General features: G+C 44.6%; 1 protein-coding gene across 1 annotated transcript in view; it reads right to left on the reverse strand.

Moving 5' to 3' along the window:
* Positions 1 to 1,237: 1,237 nt before the first annotated feature.
* TNMD (tenomodulin) overlaps positions 1,238 to 20,179 on the reverse strand; it is a 526,836-nt gene continuing 507,894 nt past the window's right edge. Inside the window, exon 7 of the mRNA XM_069612982.1 lies at positions 1,238 to 2,086. Within this exon, the coding sequence (XP_069469083.1) occupies positions 1,877 to 2,086 (210 nt within the window). The 3' untranslated portion in view covers positions 1,238 to 1,876. The remainder of the gene's footprint in view (positions 2,087 to 20,179) is intronic.

Below are 20,179 nucleotides of genomic sequence, written 5' to 3' on the forward strand. Positions count from 1 at the left end.
CACTCTCCCTGTCACTCTCACTGTCAATCTCACTCTCACTGTCAATCTCACTCTCAGTCTCACTGTCAATCTCACTTTCACAGTCAAACTCACTCTCACTCTCACAGTCAATCTCACTCTCCCTGTCACTCTCACTGTCAATCTCACTCTCACAGTCAAACTCAATCTCACTCTCACTGTCAATCTCAGTCTCACTGTCAATCACACTCTCACAGTCAAACTCAATCTCACTCTCACAGTCAATCTCACTCTCCCTGTCACTCTCACTTTCACTCTCACAATCTCACTCTCACTCTCACAGTCAATCTCACTCTCCCTGTCACTCTCACTGTCAATCTCACTCTCACTGTCAATCTCACTCTCAGTCTCACTGTCAATCTCACTTTCACAGTCAAACTCACTCTCACTCTCACAGTCAATCTCACTCTCCCTGTCACTCACTGTCAATCTCACTCTCACAGTCAATCTCACTCTCACTGTCAATCTCACTCTCACAGTCAAACTCAGTCTCACAGTCAATCTCACTGTCAATCTCACTCTCACAGTCAATCTCACTCTCACTCTCACAGTCAATCTCACTCTCCCTGTCACTCACTGTCAATCTCACTCTCACAGTCAATCTCACTCTCACTCTCACTGTCAATCTCACTCTCACAGTCAAACTCAGTCTCACAGTCAATCTCACTGTCAATCTCACTCTCACTGTCAATCTCACTCTCACAGCCAATCTCACTTCCACTCTCACTGTCAATCTCACTCTCACTGTCAATCTCACTCTCACTGAAACCCATTATTGGTTCTCTCCGCTGATGCCCCAGCGTGCAGCTGAATGCAGCAAGGGGTGATGCCGGCGTCTCCTTGATAGCTCTGTATCCTTGGATATTTCTGAGCACTATACCTAACTATGCCCCATTAGGAGCGTGAAACACTATATCGAATTGTGATTAGACATTGAGGGGCCGGGGAGCTGGCTCTAACACGTTGTTATGCAATATTTGGCGGCGGGGCCTAAAATGTGTCTGGCACAGCTCAAATAAACCTTTAAAAGATGTGGGACATATGCAATGATATTCTACTTTCAAAAATATATTACACATGATTCATGTGCTATTAAAATATTGACCAAACTGAATATATTCAAACATGAAATTGCACATCAAATCAAAGTAGGTCAGCATACCATACAGCCGCACATTTCTTTTGAAAGAAATTAATGATTTTTATGGACTCAATAAAATCATTGTGTTGACAATACTTTAATACAATGTGTTGCAAAAATCAAACAATGCATTCTCTTATATTTTCACTTATATCTTTCAAACCAAACTCACTCCCAATGTCTTTAACTGATATTGTGATTTTAAACATTGCTGACAGTGGCAACGACTGGTGAAGATAATTATTGTCACTACTCTTTTTATTTCCATTGCTATGGTGAAATAATTCTGGTTGGGGAAGTCAGTTAGGGAGCCCAGCAGAGTCCTGGCTCAAGGGCAGTATCTGGAGACTGTCAAGGCTGAGCCCTGGCTAGCCCTGTCCCACTTAAAGCCCTGCCAAATCAGCTACATCATCTTACTATGCAAGTCCTGATGCTGTGGCTGTAAGAACTGGGCTATAAATGTCCTGCTTTATGAGTCTTATTGTCAGCCTTTTAATCCCCCAAAGTGTCATGTTCATGCTTGAAAGGAAATATATACATTTAAATCGAATTACTACAATATTTAGCAAAGACAACCCATTTGGATGTGAATAAATACATGATCCCTTGTAGAACAGGCCACACTCTAGACTGCCTTTCATATAATAGGATGATATAAAATAAAGTACACTTATACTGGGTTGGTATGAGACTCATTAATAGCAGACCGGGGCCGCACTACACCCTACCCAGCATACGTGCCACCCACCAATTGCAAGGCATAATTATTCTGCAGATGACGCGCCCTCCGCCATAGCAGTAGGGGTACGGATAGTAACCCAGTAAAGGTTCACAGACACGCTGGCAGTAGCGCTGCCCTCGCCGGCAGTGGGTGCAGCAGAATCCTCTGTGGTCGTACATGGGATCTAATTCCAGTCCAACTTCTCTCTGCAAGTGGCAAGAACATACACGGACAATTAGTATTGGCATGAAGGCTAAGAAAAATAGGTGCAATAAACATTCATGTTATCATTTTATTTAGCTTTTTGACTCTGCATCATAAATAATACCAGGGCGACATTATTATGAAGTTGGGATAATGTTATGTTGTTTTTTAATTCTTGTGGCGTGTCTAATTGCCAGATTGTGGCCTAGTGGCTCTTTAGAAAAAGTGACTGAAGCCTAACATGGACATCGAAGCCCTGATTTACAAATCGTTTTACAAAAGGATTGCACCATTGTAAAACACTTTTGCAAATCAGGGCCCAAGTGACTGCTTTGAGGTCTGATCAAACAAAAAGCTCCTTTACAGGAGTCTACTACTTATCCAAACCTGTTCCTCTTCTCAGTGGTTCACATACAAACTTCACACATTTTCCTTACTTCAGTACAAAAAAGGGGAACTTATTTTTTTTACTGTTTATTAATATCTAAATAAAAAATATGTTAAATAGTGCTCTGGGTTAGTAAACAGAGTGAGTGAATTCAATGAGTTCAATGATCATTTTTGAACGAATACTTTGTACTTTTGTACTCATTTGGATCACAGCTCCTTTAAGAATACCCTAACAATGCCCTTGTTCTCAGTCTAAATCACAAAGTAAACAATGGACAATGCTGACAGCAGACACAATGGGGCTGCTTTCTCCCTTCTAGACAACCCCTGTGAGAATCTCAAATGTTCAGGTCAACCAATCAATTACCCTTGTACAAATGTTATGTCGACGAATCTGAGTTTTCGGCCTTTGCTTATACACCCCAGACTGGTAAACCGACCTTGTTTTATTGGAAAAGTCGCAAAATCGTCAATCTCCCAAAATCGCCTATTCTGATAGCACAGGACCGGATCCCGCCCTGTGCAGTGTGAATGGGTGAGGTTGGTCAGATTTCACAATCACCAGGACACCCCAGACTGCTATGCCAACATTGGGGCACAATTTCAGCCCACCAACTGTTATGGGGCTGGAGCCAACCCCGAACATGCAAACACACTTTCACAAATATATAGTACATGGCTTGTGGTAGCAGCCATGTAGTTACGGTTAAGTTGCTAAACCCATAGGAAAAGCACTTTTGGGTGGCTTATAACTTCACTCTCCATAGACGAATCCTCACCAAACTTTGCAAAAAAAGCATATGGCCCACTCTAAATTTCTTTGCAAAGTTTGGAGAGGTCTGGTCAAGGGGCGGGGGGCAAAGTTATAGGGGGGTGGCAACATTTTTTTTCCCCATAGACTGAATGGAGAAAAAACTTTGCTCACGCCTACAGCCCAAACTGCTGGACGAATTTTCACCAAATTTGCAGCAGGAGTGGCGGCTTGGTCCCGAAAGCGTGCTTTTGTAAATTTGGTGGAAATCTGTCCAGTAGTTGTTATAAAAATGACAAAAAGTAGGTTGCAAAAAATTAGTGATAACTATGTCCGCTGTACGGACACACTTCCCTGTTCGCTCCGCGGACAGGACACCGATTGGCTTCAATTATATTTGTGATGTCATCTTTGATGTCATGGGTGTTATTCTTAGCAGTGCATGGTGGTGGCGCGAGTTATGGTTGCTTAGCTTACCGTAACTGGCGAATGTCAGGGGTTTTTCGGTTTTACTTGTAACCATAACGTCCCTTTAGCAAAGTTTTTTCATTGAATTTCATAGGTTTTTATTACTGCAACTTAACCATAACGTCCCCTTAACAAAGTTTTTTCATTGAATATAGATATGTATAGGCGGAGGCGAGAGGTACGTAACACTGTGCTTAGTTAGTAACAATCTATATAGAGAGCCCGGCCTGCTCTATCCTACGTTCTTCTGCTGCTTTCCAACTGACTCCCAGTCCCCACGTTCCTTCTCACAACCTTTTACGAAATGCTAGGCTTCACCTGGCGGTCCACAGTGTGAAGACAGCCACACTACAACTAGTGATCTGGAGGAAGTGTTGGCACCCATAATCAAACTTGAATGTAGGTGGGACTTCTAATGGCAAGGATCTCCCACTGCATTCTGGAAAGCATGCTACTTCCCTCAGTACAGACGCCCCACAGCGTTACATTTCCCAGAATTCAATCTGCTCTGCTCAGCACAGATGCTGCAATGGGAATACATGCACACCCTACTTTCTGAAAAAACCAGTCGAGTTTCCACAGGTGACTACAAATTTCAAATTTCACTGTGTCTCAATCCGGAAATGGGCCCTATATGACTACATTTTCCAGAATGTATTCTGCTTCCCCCAGTGCAGGAGTCCTTGTAGGACTACATATACCAGATTGCATTAGCTCATTCAGTAGAGTGCATGCTAAGGGACTACATGTTCCACAATGCACTTGCCTCACAAGGGAACACTGAACCACTGAACCATTACTAATGCTGTCACCTCTTTTCCACTCCCAACATTTCTCGTAAGGCAACACACCCAGATTCACATTAGTAGGGGGTTGGGTGCAGGTGTGGCCTGCAGGACAGGGCTTGAAAGGTCACAGACGAGCTGAATCACCCCAGAAAAGCCAATAAGAGGGTAGTTGGCCATTGGGAATGCCCAGGGTGGTCTAACTCTTCCTGCCATCCCACCCTACTACATAGAATCCTTCATGGAAGGAAGTATACACGACCAGAAATAAGATTAAAGAACCAATTCAAAGAAGTCCAACTCCTTTGGGCATCATGTGCCACGCCAGAGCAATTTTATGTGTCTGCTCCTTTTCAGTCTTGGCACATATGGAGGCGTTAGCGCCACCTATATGGGAACGCATTGTTAACACAAGAAAGAAGCGCATGTCTTCAGAGGCAGGATATCTGGTTGGCATAGCAACTGGAATTGCTCATACATGAATTTGCCGCATCTGAAAATGTTATTTTCCGTATCCCTGGGAAATGTGAACCAATGTGTGGGTGATCTACAAAGATTCTCCCGATTTGGAGGTTCACCGGACAGCACATACTGTCCTGGCGTAGTGATCATCCCTTTGCCTGCTCACCCCCGCCTGTCTGCGTATCAACTCCCTCCTATCGTGGCATTCAAAGCAGGTCTCCTCTCCTGCATGTTCCCACCTTCCCCAAACCCTGCAGGAGAGCCCTGGAGTAAAGCAGACTTTTTCATTATTCATTGTCCTGTCCCAGGCTCTGACTTTAATCTTTCTCTGCTCCCACCAGCACTCTGTATTCTTTCTGCTTCCCTGGAGTCCTACCCTGGAAGGAGACGGACACGTTTGCTGTATTGGCTTTGTGAGGGTTTTCAGGTGGTCCTTCCACTTCACGAGTGCTTGCACCGAAGCAACTAGTTGCTCCGCTGGGAAGCACTATTGTGTAAAGTTTCATTCTGTTGTATTATGCTATGCGAGAGCTATATTTTGCAGAAATATTGAACGTTCCTAAGAAGGGGGCCAGTGCTTTGCAGCTGCATGTCTGTAACCAGCATCTGATCAGCCAGCAGGCTGGGAGGCTGATTGTCACAAAGGGAAGTATCTTTTTCATTGCTGTGATTGGAATCTTGTTGTCATTGACCTGTTAAAATGCAGACTTATGTCATGTGATCATATGGAGGGTGTTCAAACTACCAGCGCTTGAGATCATACCAATGGTACATAAGGCGCTATATAAATGCAAAATAATATAACATAACATCACATATGCCAATTAATGAGCGACTGACCCGTGTCACAGACTCCACCTTTTTTCTCATTTTGGTGTCTGCAACAGGTGACAGCTGATGAAGCGAATGAAGAAATATACATTTCATAAAAGGTATGATGGACAACAACTATATCTTGTGATGGATAAGACTAAAACCATTATTATGACTTTTAACAACTTTAATGTATTGCGCTTGCAATCATTTAAAAATGTTCACAAATTACACAAACCATTTTTATATAATTTTCTAGAGATCTTGTTCGGAGATTTTTAGATAGATTGAAATGTACATGGTTTTCCCCATTGAAGATTATGTTTTAAATTGAATAAGTATTTCTTCCTAAGTTATTGCTTACCTGAAGTATACTGAAAACATTTGAATATCAAAATTAAGTACTATAACTTTGGTAAAGGTCTTCCAATGGCAACTGGCAGATGGGGCACCACATGGATGACAGGCGCTGCTTTTTCCATTATTATTAATTATTATTATTATTATTATTATTATTATTATTATTATTATTATTGTATTTGTTTAGCACAGACCTAGCTTTGAGAAGCAGGGGAGCGCTTTACAGAGGTATACAATAATACAGATACACAAATCGGCGCTTTACAGAGGTATAGAACAGTACAGATACATAACAGAGGGCTTTTGAGAGGTAACAACAGAACAGATATACAGCAGAGGGTAGGATACAGAGGGGCAGAGAGGAGGGGTACAGCTGTACAAGGTGGCAGGGAGGAAAGGGGTGGATGGCAACAATTCCAATGTCACTGCCAGGCATGTCAAACTGCTTCCCTCGGCCACCTTGGGACCACATCATCTTTTCCTGGATTCTACAAAAGCAGGTCTGCAACATTTGGCTTTGCAGATATTTTCGACTACAAATACCAAGTTACCTCACAGTTGTCTTTGCTGGGGAGGCCTGATGGGAGTGGTAGTCCAAAACATCTGGGGAGCCACAGGTTGTGCATGTTGCAATGGAAACGATGAGGATTTGACTTGTGTGACCCACAGTTGGCACATTTCAGCTGAATTTATAGTTCTTAAAACCCTCATCTTTTAACTACTAAGGAGACCAACCTGTAATTTGCCCCACCCATATGCAACTAAACCAATTCTTGACCATGTGAGGATAAAGTAATGAATGCAAAAACGTGTGTCCCCTACAAACTGGCAGTGTTGTGTCTTTGAGTTCTTGTTGGCCGAATTGTTGTCCAGCAAAGGTTTTTGGAAGTGTAGTTCCTTCTCCAATTCAGATCTAGGAGCGGGGCTACAAGTCCACTCAATGGTCTGTTTTGGGGTCCCCTCTCTGAATGGGATGAATATGAAGATGAGCCAGAGTCTCCATCCGCCTAGTCCAGGCTCTTCCATCTCAGTGGCAATGGCTAGGTGGACTTTGTTACAAATAGAAAAGGACCACAGATCCCATGCACTGTAATGGAAGTCATACAACTTGGATTTATCCTCCAAATTTTATTTTGGATTTCTCCATTAACAGTCAAATGCACATACACAATAACAACCATAAATTAGACAATTAAACAAGCTTATAATATTGATCATCCCCACTCCACATAATTACAATTAAAACAGATGATGTTAGTCGAATCAAGAACAGGTTAGTTGCTCATAACAGCTTAGGTCCTGTACTGTGCATGATGCGCAACCTCAGATTTACAGCTTTATTTATAAACTCGGCGAAATTATATAAAAACTGGGTGTCCTCAGAGTTAATTACTGCAGACATAGCTTCCTTGCTCAACCTAATATGATGGTCTCGGATGTATGGGTTTAACCATTCCTTCCACTCCTTTTGGTATTGCGGGAAGATCAGGAGAAAATGAGCGAGGACCTTGTCCAACTCCATGCCACACGGACATTTTTGTGGGGCCTTCAGTCAGCTCATCCTTGTGAGTAGGAGGAGTATGTTCAAATGAGCCATAATTAGAAGCCTCCTGCCCGCTGCTGGGTGCGAGTTGGCTTGTTCTTTGTTAAGTATAACTTCTCACATTTCGGTTGTGATGGTGACCGTTGATTCTTCAACTCTGTTGGTGAGCCTGTTTTTTGCCGGGTGTGCGGTTGAATCATCTGTGCCTTCGTCGAGGAGTTCTATTAAGTTACGCAATGGGTTTCTCTGTTCTGATTGGTTGTAGTGGGGTGTTTGGATGTCCTTGTGGTCCCTTTTCCAATCTATGGTTATGTTGTGGGTGTGTATGGTTAGGGAATCTAGCTCAGCTTGGGTTCTTATGGGTGTTTTTCTGAAGCTGTTTTTAACATTCCCTGGTTCTGTGTGTTGTGGGGGGTGGGTTGACCATCTGGTGGGGTCCATGCTAGTATTACTTGGGTACTTTGTTGTGGGTTGTTGGCTTTCCGGTGTACTAGGATTGTAGGTGGAAAGGTAGCGAGAGATCTATCATGTTTTTGCTCTTGTCTTTGTCCATATCTTTAGTTCGTTTAGAGGCGGCTGATGGTGTATTTGAGGTGTTGCAAATTCTGGTGGGTTGTTCCTGTTGTTCACAAGGGTGTGGTTTCATTCATCTTTCTTGTTCTGTTTTCCATTCTTGTTTCATTGTCCTTCTTGTACTGGGACATGCTTGTGGTTGTAGTGTTTTGTGACTGTTGGGGGCCAGTGTTCTACTGTGAATCTGATTGTGAGTTAAGCTGTTTTGGTAGTAGGTTCCCTAGTTGGGAGAGTCTTTGTTGTTGATAGTTCCTGTTGGTTTTGATCAGAGCGGGTATGCCATAGTGTTAGACAATTTCGGACTAAATAGATCGATGAGGGTCTAACCACAGTGGTGGGTGCTTCGGTGTGGTTATAGGTTTGTGGTGGCTTGCTTTGTCAGAGGTCTCGGATAAGTAATTTTTTCCAGTGCAAAAGCCCTCCTGCAGTGACTTCTTTCTTGGTCTCAGGAGTCGATCGAAGTGGGGCTGCACACAGTGGTAGGTGCCTCGCTGTGGTTATAGGCTTATGGTAGATTGCTTTATCAAAGAGGTCTCATATTAGTCATTTTCTCCTGGGTCAAAAGCCCTCCTGGGGTGCCTTGTTTTTTGGTCTGTGGAGTTCCCATGGGTTCGTGGTGATAGATGTCAGGCAGTTAGGTTAGCAGCAAGCAAGATTTGGTTTCGCAGGCAGAGTTTCTCTATTTGATTTGTTGTTTTGAGGTTGATGATCCTTATGGTAGGGAAATTCTTTGAGGTTCTTTGTGGTGATCTACTGTAATAACCAATATTTTGGGGTGCTTCTAGAGGCGGAAGCGACCATGTCGAGCTTGTGTCATCGTTGGAATATTTTCTTTGGTTGGAATCTTGACATTCCGGTGTGGGTGGTTTTGGTAGAAAGAATTCAGGTGGTTAGAGTTCAAAGTGGCAAAATTCAGAGTGGTTAGGTTCAAGAAAGTATCTGGGTCAGAGTATTTAGATTCGGGCTGGAGTACACAAAGCAGTGGGATCCAGGGGTTACAATTGCAAGAGAAGGTGTTCACAAGGACTTAGGTTCAAGATAGGAATAGCAAATGTCAGGGTTGGAAGTGGCAAAGATTAGATTGGAAGATTCTAGGTGGTTAAGTTGGAGAACGGTAGATTTCAGATTTTAGAAATTTAGAACGGCAATGCAGTGTTGGGTTAACAGAGTGTAGGAGTTCGAGGTAGCAAGCGTTCAATGAACAAAACATTGGGGGCAGTGGGGAACAAATCAGTACAGTTTGAAGTGGCTAACCTCAGAATATCTAGTTAGGTGATGGATCTGTAGCAATGGGGGTTGTCTGGGACACCCTTTTTGAATATTGGCACACTTATGCCACTTCTACAGCGCTTGGGACCCTAGCACACTCAATGATTGCCTCAAATAATTTACCCAGTGTGGGAGCCGACCAATTGAAAAATGCAACAAAAATATCCGATGTCAGCGCATCTGGATCTGCAGCTTTCCTGTGCTTCAGTTGTTTAATGGCTGTAGTAATCTCTCACCGAGAGAAAGTTATTTTGGTACTGTTATCAGTTGGCTGAGACCTTTCCCGATGCTCATCGAAGAAAAAAGGTGTGACATCCATGTGTTCTTGAAAGTCATTCCTCATGAGGGTTCCCGTCTCTTTCCCACACCTTAGTTACCAGTTTCCAGGATATGATCGTTGTTAAGTGCCAATAGAGATAAAAAATTCCACTGTTTCTCTATATGTTCATGTTTCTCGTTCTTTTGGAAACCTTTCTCTTTTCTGATGGTGTATTTGACCAGCCAACATGATCCTGCCCCTTACCGCATTATTTAAAATTCTCTTCTGTTCCCTACCGTAACCTGACTTTAAAAGTGTACTGAAATAGAAACAACACACTAAGTCACTGCATACTAACCTCACCATACTGATTGTTTGGACCAACCCACATAAGTTCTATATGAGTTACAATATGGAATCTGTAGGTGCACCAATTCTTTTGAAATAGTTGTGAATTTGGCCTGTTTTAAAGGTATTGTAACAATATTTTGTATTTTGATGATAAATAAATTCTTTTTTACTGATATGACTTAATGATCTGCTATTTAAAGACAGACCAATTTGTGGCCTGTCACATTGTGGTGCATTACACATACCTCAAAGTGTGAAAGGGAGGGGTAGCCTAGTTCTCTCCTATATATGCCCCACAGTAACCATCAAACCCAGGGGTATGAACATGTGTAAATGGGATATTCTTGAAATGCCACTCATGACCCTCACATGTTTTATTCCTGAGTCACTCAACCAAGAGTACACATTTTGCAACCAATGCTGCTGGTTGGAGCTGTATTTGGAGGAAAGGATAACGCACACCTGCTATATCTTCTGCGTGTAAACTTTTTTGATATGCCGTCTATTTGGATAACCAGTGTGGAAGGTATTCTCTATATCCTCTGATGGCATCAAGGGGCTGTATAGATCTACAAATAGAACTAGTGGTAGATGATCACGCTCAGGTCATTCTTCCACATGGAAATCTCTGAGCTATCTATAGAGGTGGCAGTCCATAATCATTTAATCTATGGTAGTGGACTAGATCCCCCTTCTAAATGTGTGTCTGGGGTGGAGTATCAACCAGAGGTCTACTGTTCAGCTCAACCAATGAAAACTCTGATAATAGGGTAGCTAGCTGTTTACCTCCATGATCTTAAGGACCCCACAAGGATCTTCCACTAACCTAGTTTCATTATACACTATGGGGAGCGACCCTAACTTTACATTCATATTGCCCATGATCAGTGATCTCTCAACCCGTCTGAAGTAGACTTGATCTCAGCTCCTCTTGAGCTGTTTTGTCGGTTTTGGGGGAAGAATGTGTGTTAACCACATGTGTCTTATTCTGGCCAAGGGAGCAATAGAATGATCATTGATCTAAGATTTCAGCAAAGCCTGCACCCCTCCTCGTTTTCGGATCATAGTGATCAGGCTTCCCTTATTTCAGCCCTTTGCACTTTTTTCCACATTCACTGAATAAAACTGATATCCCTGTATATAGAAATCATCTGTTAGCCAGGTTCCCTGTAACCACATGATATTAAATCGGGTTAAATAGTCAATCCCATCTGTGTTGTGCAATTTGTTTTTCACGCACTACTGACTGTACCTATAACCTCCCCTTTCCAAATTCGTGCAACCCTTAATACCCTCTGTTTTGTTTTGTGGAATATTCATAAGGCGCTATACAGCAAAAAGTGTTTCCAGGTGTCACAAGGCAAAAGGGGGGGCAGGGGAGATAAACAACCATAACGGTCCTACTAGGCCTTGTGACATTCAAATCGTGCAAGTGCAGTAACAAGAAGTGCAGGGGGGAGGGAATTGGTGGAGGGGGGCAGAGGGAGATAAGATCTGGGGGTGAGGGCATAAAAAAGGGGGGAGGGGAAGAAGGAAGAAGAGCCCAGAGGCTAGGTAAGTGATGGAGGGAGCACAGCGGGGGGAGGTGTAGTGTGCCAGAGGATGCTGGTGGTGGACCACCCTCTAAGTGGGAGGAATGGGGGGCTGGACCAGACTTGGGAGGGAGGCCCAACCCACGAGGCTAGTCAGGGAAAGGGGCCCAGAAGGGCAGTGCCGGTTTGGTTTGCTCTCAGTGAGTGACTAGCTAACGATGCTTTGGATTTTGTAGTGTAACTCAATCATGCACCCCATCAGCTGTGTGGCTGGACAAAGCATACTTTGCAGTCATATTATCCTCAACAGACTTTTGTCTAATTTGGCCTTGATGAGGTCGATAATGTTGGCCCCAAGATTAGCCGATAAAATAACACCCACTGGCCAGCCGCCATATTGTTTTTAGGTGGCCTCGTGGGGAGATGTTAGTGCTGAGATGATGAGATCAAACCATGTGTCGTGAATATGTGACTGTCTAGCTTTGACTTCTAAGAACAGCTGGATTCCTTTCCCAGGCTAAGCCCCTCTTCGTTGTATCAGGCAAGTACGGACATGCAAATTGTTGAAGCCAAAATGGACATTACAACCCCAGCAGAACATGCAGTCATTCAAACTCCGCACATGTGTGAAATATTTGAAGGCGACATTGGTGAAGCCCCCGGGACTGCTGGGACCAGGATCCGTTTATATCAGTTCTTGTTTCTAGGCCTGCGTTCCTTGAAGGTGAACATAGAATTTAGTCTCCTCCTGTCCCAGAGTGGGTCGCAGTCCTTCATGGTTGATGACTTGAAGCTCTTGTCCCATGTGGGGCCAGATGTACGTCAAAAAAATGTATCCCAAAAGATGGAATTACAAAACCACGGAGCCCACTTGCCTGTATTTTGTAATTTGATCTTTTGGGAATTCGTACGTTTGTCCCCCGCACTGCCTTTAATGTATGTGGGGGACACCTCACGCAGCCCATAATACCGAACTGGGGGGGTGTGGGTCACCCCCGCAACTCCCGCTGCCCTGTTCGGTATTATGTGCAAAAGATCTAATGCTGTCTTGTGGGCTTTTTGCCTGTGTCAATGTTGTGGCCCAATCTGCTTTAGTTGTCTGAGCTCCTCACCTTACCACCCTACTCGCAGGCGCTGCGGGAACTGCTGGAAGGACTCTCTCCCCGTCACTACCAGTATTGCGTTGAAATGGCGCCATAGCAGTCTTGGTATCCATGGTAGCATCCGCCTCTGTTGGTGCCTCTCTCAGGGATCCCTTTGGTGCCCTGTTGGCTTGGTTAGTGAGGTCTTGATTGCTGGTTCTCTGTCATTCAGTTGGACTGGTGGGCTTTTTTGGCAGATTGTCGCAAGACTCCCTTTTCCACAACACCTCTGTTGCTTGGCGACACAGAGGTAGGCTTGTTAGACTTGCTTGCCGTCTTGGGAAAACATTTTTCCATGGGAATTTTGTTGGGAATGAGACAAGCCAGCAGCTGCAGCGAGTTGCGGTTTCACTGCCTATCCAGGATGGTCTCCTCATCAGAGCATGTCATGATTGGTTAAGCTCTGCGGTTGCAGTTTCCATAGTTTCCATCCACAGCATGTATTGCCGCAGCTCGTCCTGCACCAGCCCCTCTATGTTATGTAAGGGCAGGTGAGTTGTTGCTTCATGTCCACCGATAATCTTTCCATGTGGCTTATTTCCAACTAGTTTACATGTGTTCAGTTGTTGCTAGGGTGATTGAGGCTACTCGTCTGTGAACAACTCGTGGTACCCTTGTGTGCAACATTCACGTTGCTCCAAGGGTCCAAGGTAATGTCCTCAAAGGCCAGGATCGTCGGAAACTCCTTACTGCCTTGCACCGGGGAACCGACTATAGAAGCCCTCCTTCCGCTGGTGGATATAGGATTAGTGCCAAGTGAACGAAGGCAATTTTCCTCATTTAGTCTGTCGTTTGACCTCTTGAGCGCCTCCAAGATTGATCATTCTGATACTTGTGGAGCCTCCAGACGCCGACTTGATATAGGTTCTAATGTAGGTTATGATGTCATTTCTGAGTTTACTTAGGGCTGCCGGTGGGAAGAGGGGATGCTCCAATACCGCTGTTTCGGGTCTGGGGTTTTGCTCTTAACAAATCGGCTGTTATCTGGTCACTGTGGAGGAATGCCAGCAACTGGAAGTTAGAGGCTGATCTGGTCGTACTTGGTTGAGTGCACTTCTCCATCCTTTCTCAGGCCGGGCCTACAAGGTCTTCTCCTGGAGAAAATGTTTCCTCTTCAGTTTCCTGATTCTTCTCTGGGTTCTTGGAAGCCTCCAGTTCCTGGTGCTTCCGGCTGAATGAAGCCCACCTCGTCGTTGGTTGACTAGGGTCCTTGGGCTGCTGGGCAGGCTGTTTCTTTGCCCCCCTGGAACCCCACTGGGCCCTGAGTCTTGGTTTGGACTTTGCTTTTACTCTGCCCAGGGCCTTATCACCCTGTCCCATCTTTAACACAGGAAGGTCCAGTAACAGGCGTTATCTAGGATTCATACAGCTGGTTGTACTGAGTGTGGGCAAATGCATAGAAGACTTAGTAATGACCAGCAGTTGTGCCGATCCTAACAGGCACAGGGGGCACGTGTTGCGTTCCCAGGCCTGGGAAAGTTCATCCATTTCTGAATAAAGAATGCACCTGTTCACGTGCGTTGGGAGTCTGGTGTAGGCTTTGCATGGATGGAAGCAGAAAGCCGAGTATGACGCATGCATGGGATGAGGATGGCTGTGTGCTCCATGGGTGAGAGATGCTAATGAGAGGATGCCGCAGGTGGATGCAATTGCTTATTTACCGATTTCGCCTGCAACTGGAGCTTAAAAGAATAAATACGCCTTTTTTTACAGGTGTAACTGCCCGTGGAACGCATTCTTTCTACATCAAAAGACAGATGCTTCTTGGATTTGGGCAGTTGCCAATCTGTTTTACAAAAGGAGTTGAAAATATAATCACAAAGGAGATTAACATGTCGGAGATGTGCAGTTTTCTTTCATCCAGAATTCATTAAATAATATTGTGAAGCAGCCCCTTAGGGCTGATGGAAGGGATGTGTCGAACCGTGGGGACAGTAATTAAGGACAGCCGGATATAATGAGCGTCAGTGTCTAAAGTATCTTGTTTCCTAAATTGTCCTGATTGGCTTGGCCATGTTTAAACGCTAAAGAGATTTGGCAACGCGATTACAATGTCTTTCTCCCTCATGTTTAAGCAGATGACCCGCAGGAGGAGCTCAGCGAATTAGCCGGGGCCTTTATTCAGAGACACTCACTGTGCGTCATCCAATGGTTATTTTTCCCTATTATGTAGTACATACGCAGCACCTACAACCCGAAACCATTGCATTGGAGTACACCTAGGACGGAGTGGGGAGAGACACGCAGTTTGCAGGAGTTTTTTGGGGTATTTACCCACCCATTCACTCCCAATGGCCATACTAATACCCGTGCCCATTCCCACACACTGCCTGTCATACCAGCCCAAAACACATAATCCTGGTATCTCTTTGAGCCTGCTCCTTCAAGCAGTAAAGTCAAACATGGGCATGCCAGTGTTATTTCTAAGCACTCTCCTTAGAGTTAATGGCTTAACTGCATTTGGAAATGTACAACTTGTGTAATAAAAATGCCTTAAGCATGACTTTGAGGAATTCAGTTATGTCTTTTCCTTGCAATGAAGTGTTAGGCAGAAACCTGTGCAGTTCCCTCTGGGACCACTGCAAAAGATTTAAGACTACAGGTGTTTGGCAGTAAACCCACTTGGTAGCAGTCTGTACCACACAGATTCACTTGGTAGCTTTGGCTGAGCAGTCAGACTTCCCTCAAGAAGAGTTAGGCAGTATACAGAGTATTCACAATAGGTCAAGAGCACACAATAGATCAAGTAAACACTGACCAGGGCTTGGTGTAAAAGAGATATACTTATTTATTTAAAACCACATCTAGAAAAACACACAGGCACTAATAGTAAGCAATTCAAAAACACGGTCACTAAAAGATATACACTCCCTTAAAAGAATATTAGACAAGTCTTAAGTAAAGCCCCACATATTTTCAGACAGCGGTGAGCGCTTAACGTAGATGGCTCTCTAATAGTTCGTTTTAAAAAGGGAGAGAAAAGCAGAGAACAAATTGAAACAGATCCCAACACTTTTACAAGAACATAACAAGAGAGGAAGGCAAAGTAAAACCGTGAATTCAGAGTCAGTAGGCCGGATCCGCTTTAAGAGGATCGAAACGAAATGTGTCCAAGGTCACACGGGTGCAGTGCACAAAAGTCTTGTAATGGTTCAAAAAGGAGTTGGATCAAAGAAAGGGACCAGCTAGAGGGTCAAGGCGGCCAGCCCAGTCCAGAAGGTTAAGGAGTTATTATTACCTTGTAGCAATCTTTAGAAAGGGAGGCCTGGCGGACATAGTACCTTAAAGTGGTGAGAACACTCCAGCGGGGGCAGTTGTTCCTGGCAGCGGATGCAAGTTGGTGCTTCGTCAGGGGGAAGAGAGGATCTCGTCGTGGAGGAATACAGGAGTCCGTTGCACTGCCAGGGAAGAAACCAGCCGCGGAGTTTCTCAGGTACAAGGAGCGGTCCGTTGATTCGCGGTTCAGTGGTGAGTGGCTATCCGGCCTCTGGGGTGCTTGGCACGGGCCGTTCGACCACAAACCGGACTGGGGTGCGAAGAAAGAAAGGTAAACTGGTTGTGCCCACCAGTCAGGGGAAGAAGCCTCTCCAGCCGGGAGATCTTCTCTGTCGTCGGGAAGTGGTGAGTCGGTTCCGCAGGGCTCCACCGGTGGTGTCGTCGTGGTAGGTCGGCTCAGCTTCTCCCTCGTCAGATTCTCAGGTCCTGTGGCGACTTCTGAAGTTCCAGTCCCCAAAGCCCTGCTTTTATGCAGCATACCCCCATTCACTCAGCCTGGCTGTCAATCAAACATGCTAAGTGGTGAGCCGGCCGGCTCACCACTTGGGCCAATCACACAAGAGTGCGACTTGAGTTACCAAGGTAACTCAGTCCAGGGTGCCTAAACCCCCTCCCACACTCCCTGTGGTACCCAGACAGAGTGGCACCACTTTTGGAGGCTTCTGTGGAGAAGCCCGGCAAAAAGTGGAACAAAGGGCGCGACTTGGGTTGGAGTCACAGAAGAGAACACAAACGCCATTTTAGAATCGAGTCTTGGCAAAAAATACCAACCGGAGAATTAATATTAATTAAATAAACCGGCGGTATGTTCGAGGCTATGAGAATTAAATAATTAAAGTTGGTAGCCTCGAACAATGGGAAAATCCCATAGGGAAATATTCGCGGTCGAATATAAAAAGTAATTTCCACTGCCACCAGCCAAAACTCGATCAGGGGGGACTGAGACGTGCCCCCTCGACTAACAGACCCCGGGGCAATCGAATTGCCCCGACCAGTACGTCCACAATATGATGGTTTGTACTGGTTTCTGTTAATAATTTGGGACTAGTAAAGCCAATGGTGACTTTACATGCCCTGGGAGACAGTAGTCAGTCCCAGGGTATGGAGTCTATGGTGGGGTGTCATTATGACACCCCTGTGTTACTGCACGGAGGGTGCTGTGTAACACACATAGTAAAAACACATGAGACCCTATGGAGTAAAGGACCCCATAGCCCATAAAACACATTACCAGTCAAAGGAATACCACAAATCATGTCCAAGAGTGGGAGAAAAAGAGTCTCACTCTTGGCAGGAGAAAAAAAACAAACTCCAGAAATCCAGCAAAGCTGCTGGGGGACTCACTAGGTTAGGAAATTCAGCCTAAAGAGAGAATTCTCCCTAACATGAAGTCCTGTTAAAAAAACAAGCATTGACAAAGCTAGCAGTTTTGGCTTGTGTATAGGTATTAGATAGGCATTTGCCATGTGCTGATATCATATGCCCAGGTAATCACACCATTTTCCAGCTGGTGCTATCTTAAGGCTAGGTGGTACCAAGATAGTTCAGCCGGTTGAGCGCTCGCTGCTGCAATCTGAGTGTGATCTGCAGGTCGCAGGTTCGAATCCTGGCAAGGCCAACTCAGCCTTTCATATTTCCGAGGTTGATAAATGAGTACCAATTTCGGTTGGGTGATATTGTATGTAAATATGTGCTCTGTAAAGCGCTTTGGATTAAGGCGCTATATATAAAAATAACACATCATTATCATTATCATTATGGCAGTGCCTGACAAATGCCTATCTCATGCCTACACAAAAGCCCAAACTCTTGGCTTTGTCAATGCTAGTTTGTAATGTAGTGCAATGTGTTTTGTTTTTGTGGCAAAAGTAGTATAAGTGAACAGAAAACAATCCATCAATAAAAGGTGTAATTGTAGGATTCATATTACACCTGCTGATGATACCAGGCGACTAATAGCATTATTGGCACATGTGAGGCTGCCTTGTTATATGTCGGCTGCACTGCGACCTGAGGGGCTAAACCTTCCATATGATGACTATACCAGACTTTAGATGGCATAACTGGGGCATTTAGACTGTGCTTTGTATATGACAGCAGCACCTCTGAGTCCATAGCTTACATAGGATGACTTTCCAGTGGTGGCTGCGCCTGTGGGGGTTTACCTTAACATACAGTGACTAGTCCAGGCATAGGATGGCAATATTTGCCCATTTTAGGCTGCACCTGACATGTGACAGCTAAACCTATTGGCTTTGCCAAAGCTTGTTCTAGATGAGTGGCGGCAAAAATAAAGTTTTTGCTGATCTTTTGCATTAATTGAAAGGAGTCTTCTCCCTACTTCAGAAGTTATTTTTTTCCTACAGTCTGACTTATCCAGAAAGGAATTCAGTGTCTCCGTTTGTGCTATTTGATGAGCTCTGTGAAATTCCATGCAAATAGGACAAGCATACTCGTCCCTAGAACTTAAGTGGTTAACAATGCATCGTCGGGCCCTGCCTCGCAGACATCTTCCTACACTGTAAAGAAAGCAAGACAGACCCTTCCGACGCTATGCATCCTGGTTGCTGCCCTTCCTTTCTCCACCCTCTGGCAGCACTTGGCATGATATGATATGATAAGTTATTTGTATCACGCTCGACAAAGCAAGGGAGGGGAACAGGGGAGAACAAAACAATCTTACTAGGCCCAGTGACATTGAGAACACAAGGGCATGGGACAGGGAAAGGAGAAAAGTGCATGGATGCGGAGAAGTGGAAGGTGCAGAGGAAAACAGATAAATAATAATAAATAAAAATAAATAATTAATAAAGGCAATAAACGATGGTAGTGCAGCCAGCCAGTGGCACGGTTTCAAGGAGCCACATGCGATGTAACAGAGTCCATCCGTGTCCAAACGTGGAGCTTATAGAGAAGAGCGTCTACCTTTAGGACTCCTCAAGGCTGTTTTGAACACCAGCTTCCCCTAAAAAGGAAATACAGCGTCTTCCGTTTCATACCCACATAATGCGAAGTGCAGAGACTTCCTGCCCATCCGCGCGTGCCCTTCATTGCTCTTCAGCGGGCTGCAGTGAGGGAAAGAGGAGTCACATTTCGGAGACATGTCCAAAAGAAGCCTTCTGCCATCCGGTTGCGTGAAAAACGAAATGCAAGCAACGTATGGACTACTAGCTCAAAAACAAAGACGGGGTAAAAATTGTTTTACAAAACCTCCCCAACCTTGTGAAAAGGAATCTGCAAGTATTGGTACACATTGTGCAATGCTTTATGTATTTGGGCAACCGCTGTTGCGGCCATTCTTATTTCAATCAGTATTTAGGCACACACTGTGAAAGGGTTTCTAGTTGTGTGTGTGCTTTTTAGCTTCACTTTAGAGCTACTTAAAGATGCAGTCATCATTCTGCTCCGCCAAAGCAGGTTACTATGGATATAAGAAGCCTGCACAATCAGTAAAACCTTGCCTCTTTGCCAAGACTGGATGTATACCGAAGGAACTCCCTCAACACGAGGAATTGGGCACGTTTTGCAAAATAAACTGTCTGATTGAGGGAAGTCCACGTCTTGTGGAACATTTCCCGCAATTAAACTGAAAACATGCTTTTAGTTTCGAAAAGTAATATGGATGTGCACGTTGATTTCTGAGCATTTCCAGATTTGGCAGAAAAGAGAGCTAATTCCCGGGTAGGTATCGTGGTGTGCCAAAGCTCACACAATTTGGTCAACTGGGAAAGCCGGGGATAAAACGTGGCTCTGATTGATTATTTACCTGCTATCAATCTCTGCTACACGAAGTCATATCAGGGGGCACGGGGGTGGAAGGGAGGAGGCAAACTGCTGATGCTTTATAGAAAATAATCTGGGTTTAGTTTTGAGCTGTCTCCAACTTTCCAGAAAAAAAAGACATGGCTTGCAGCAGTTTGAAATCGAAATTGGTCAGTTTTTTATTTGGTGTGCTTTTTTCAAAATGTAACTAGAATCTCTGTCCTGACACCAGCCGGATTCCAATGTTCTCAGCCACCTGAAGTCTGGTAATACATTTTTGAAACGCTCCTCAAGCGCATGGTACAATATTTTAGCTGGCTATTTACCTATGTTCCTTCCAGAAGGGGACCCCTGGGTGG

Source organism: Ambystoma mexicanum, chromosome 5p (assembly GCF_040938575.1).
Source record: "Ambystoma mexicanum isolate Mex_15411 chromosome 5p, UKY_AmexF1_1, whole genome shotgun sequence".
Classification (NCBI taxonomy): domain Eukaryota; kingdom Metazoa; phylum Chordata; class Amphibia; order Caudata; family Ambystomatidae; genus Ambystoma; species Ambystoma mexicanum.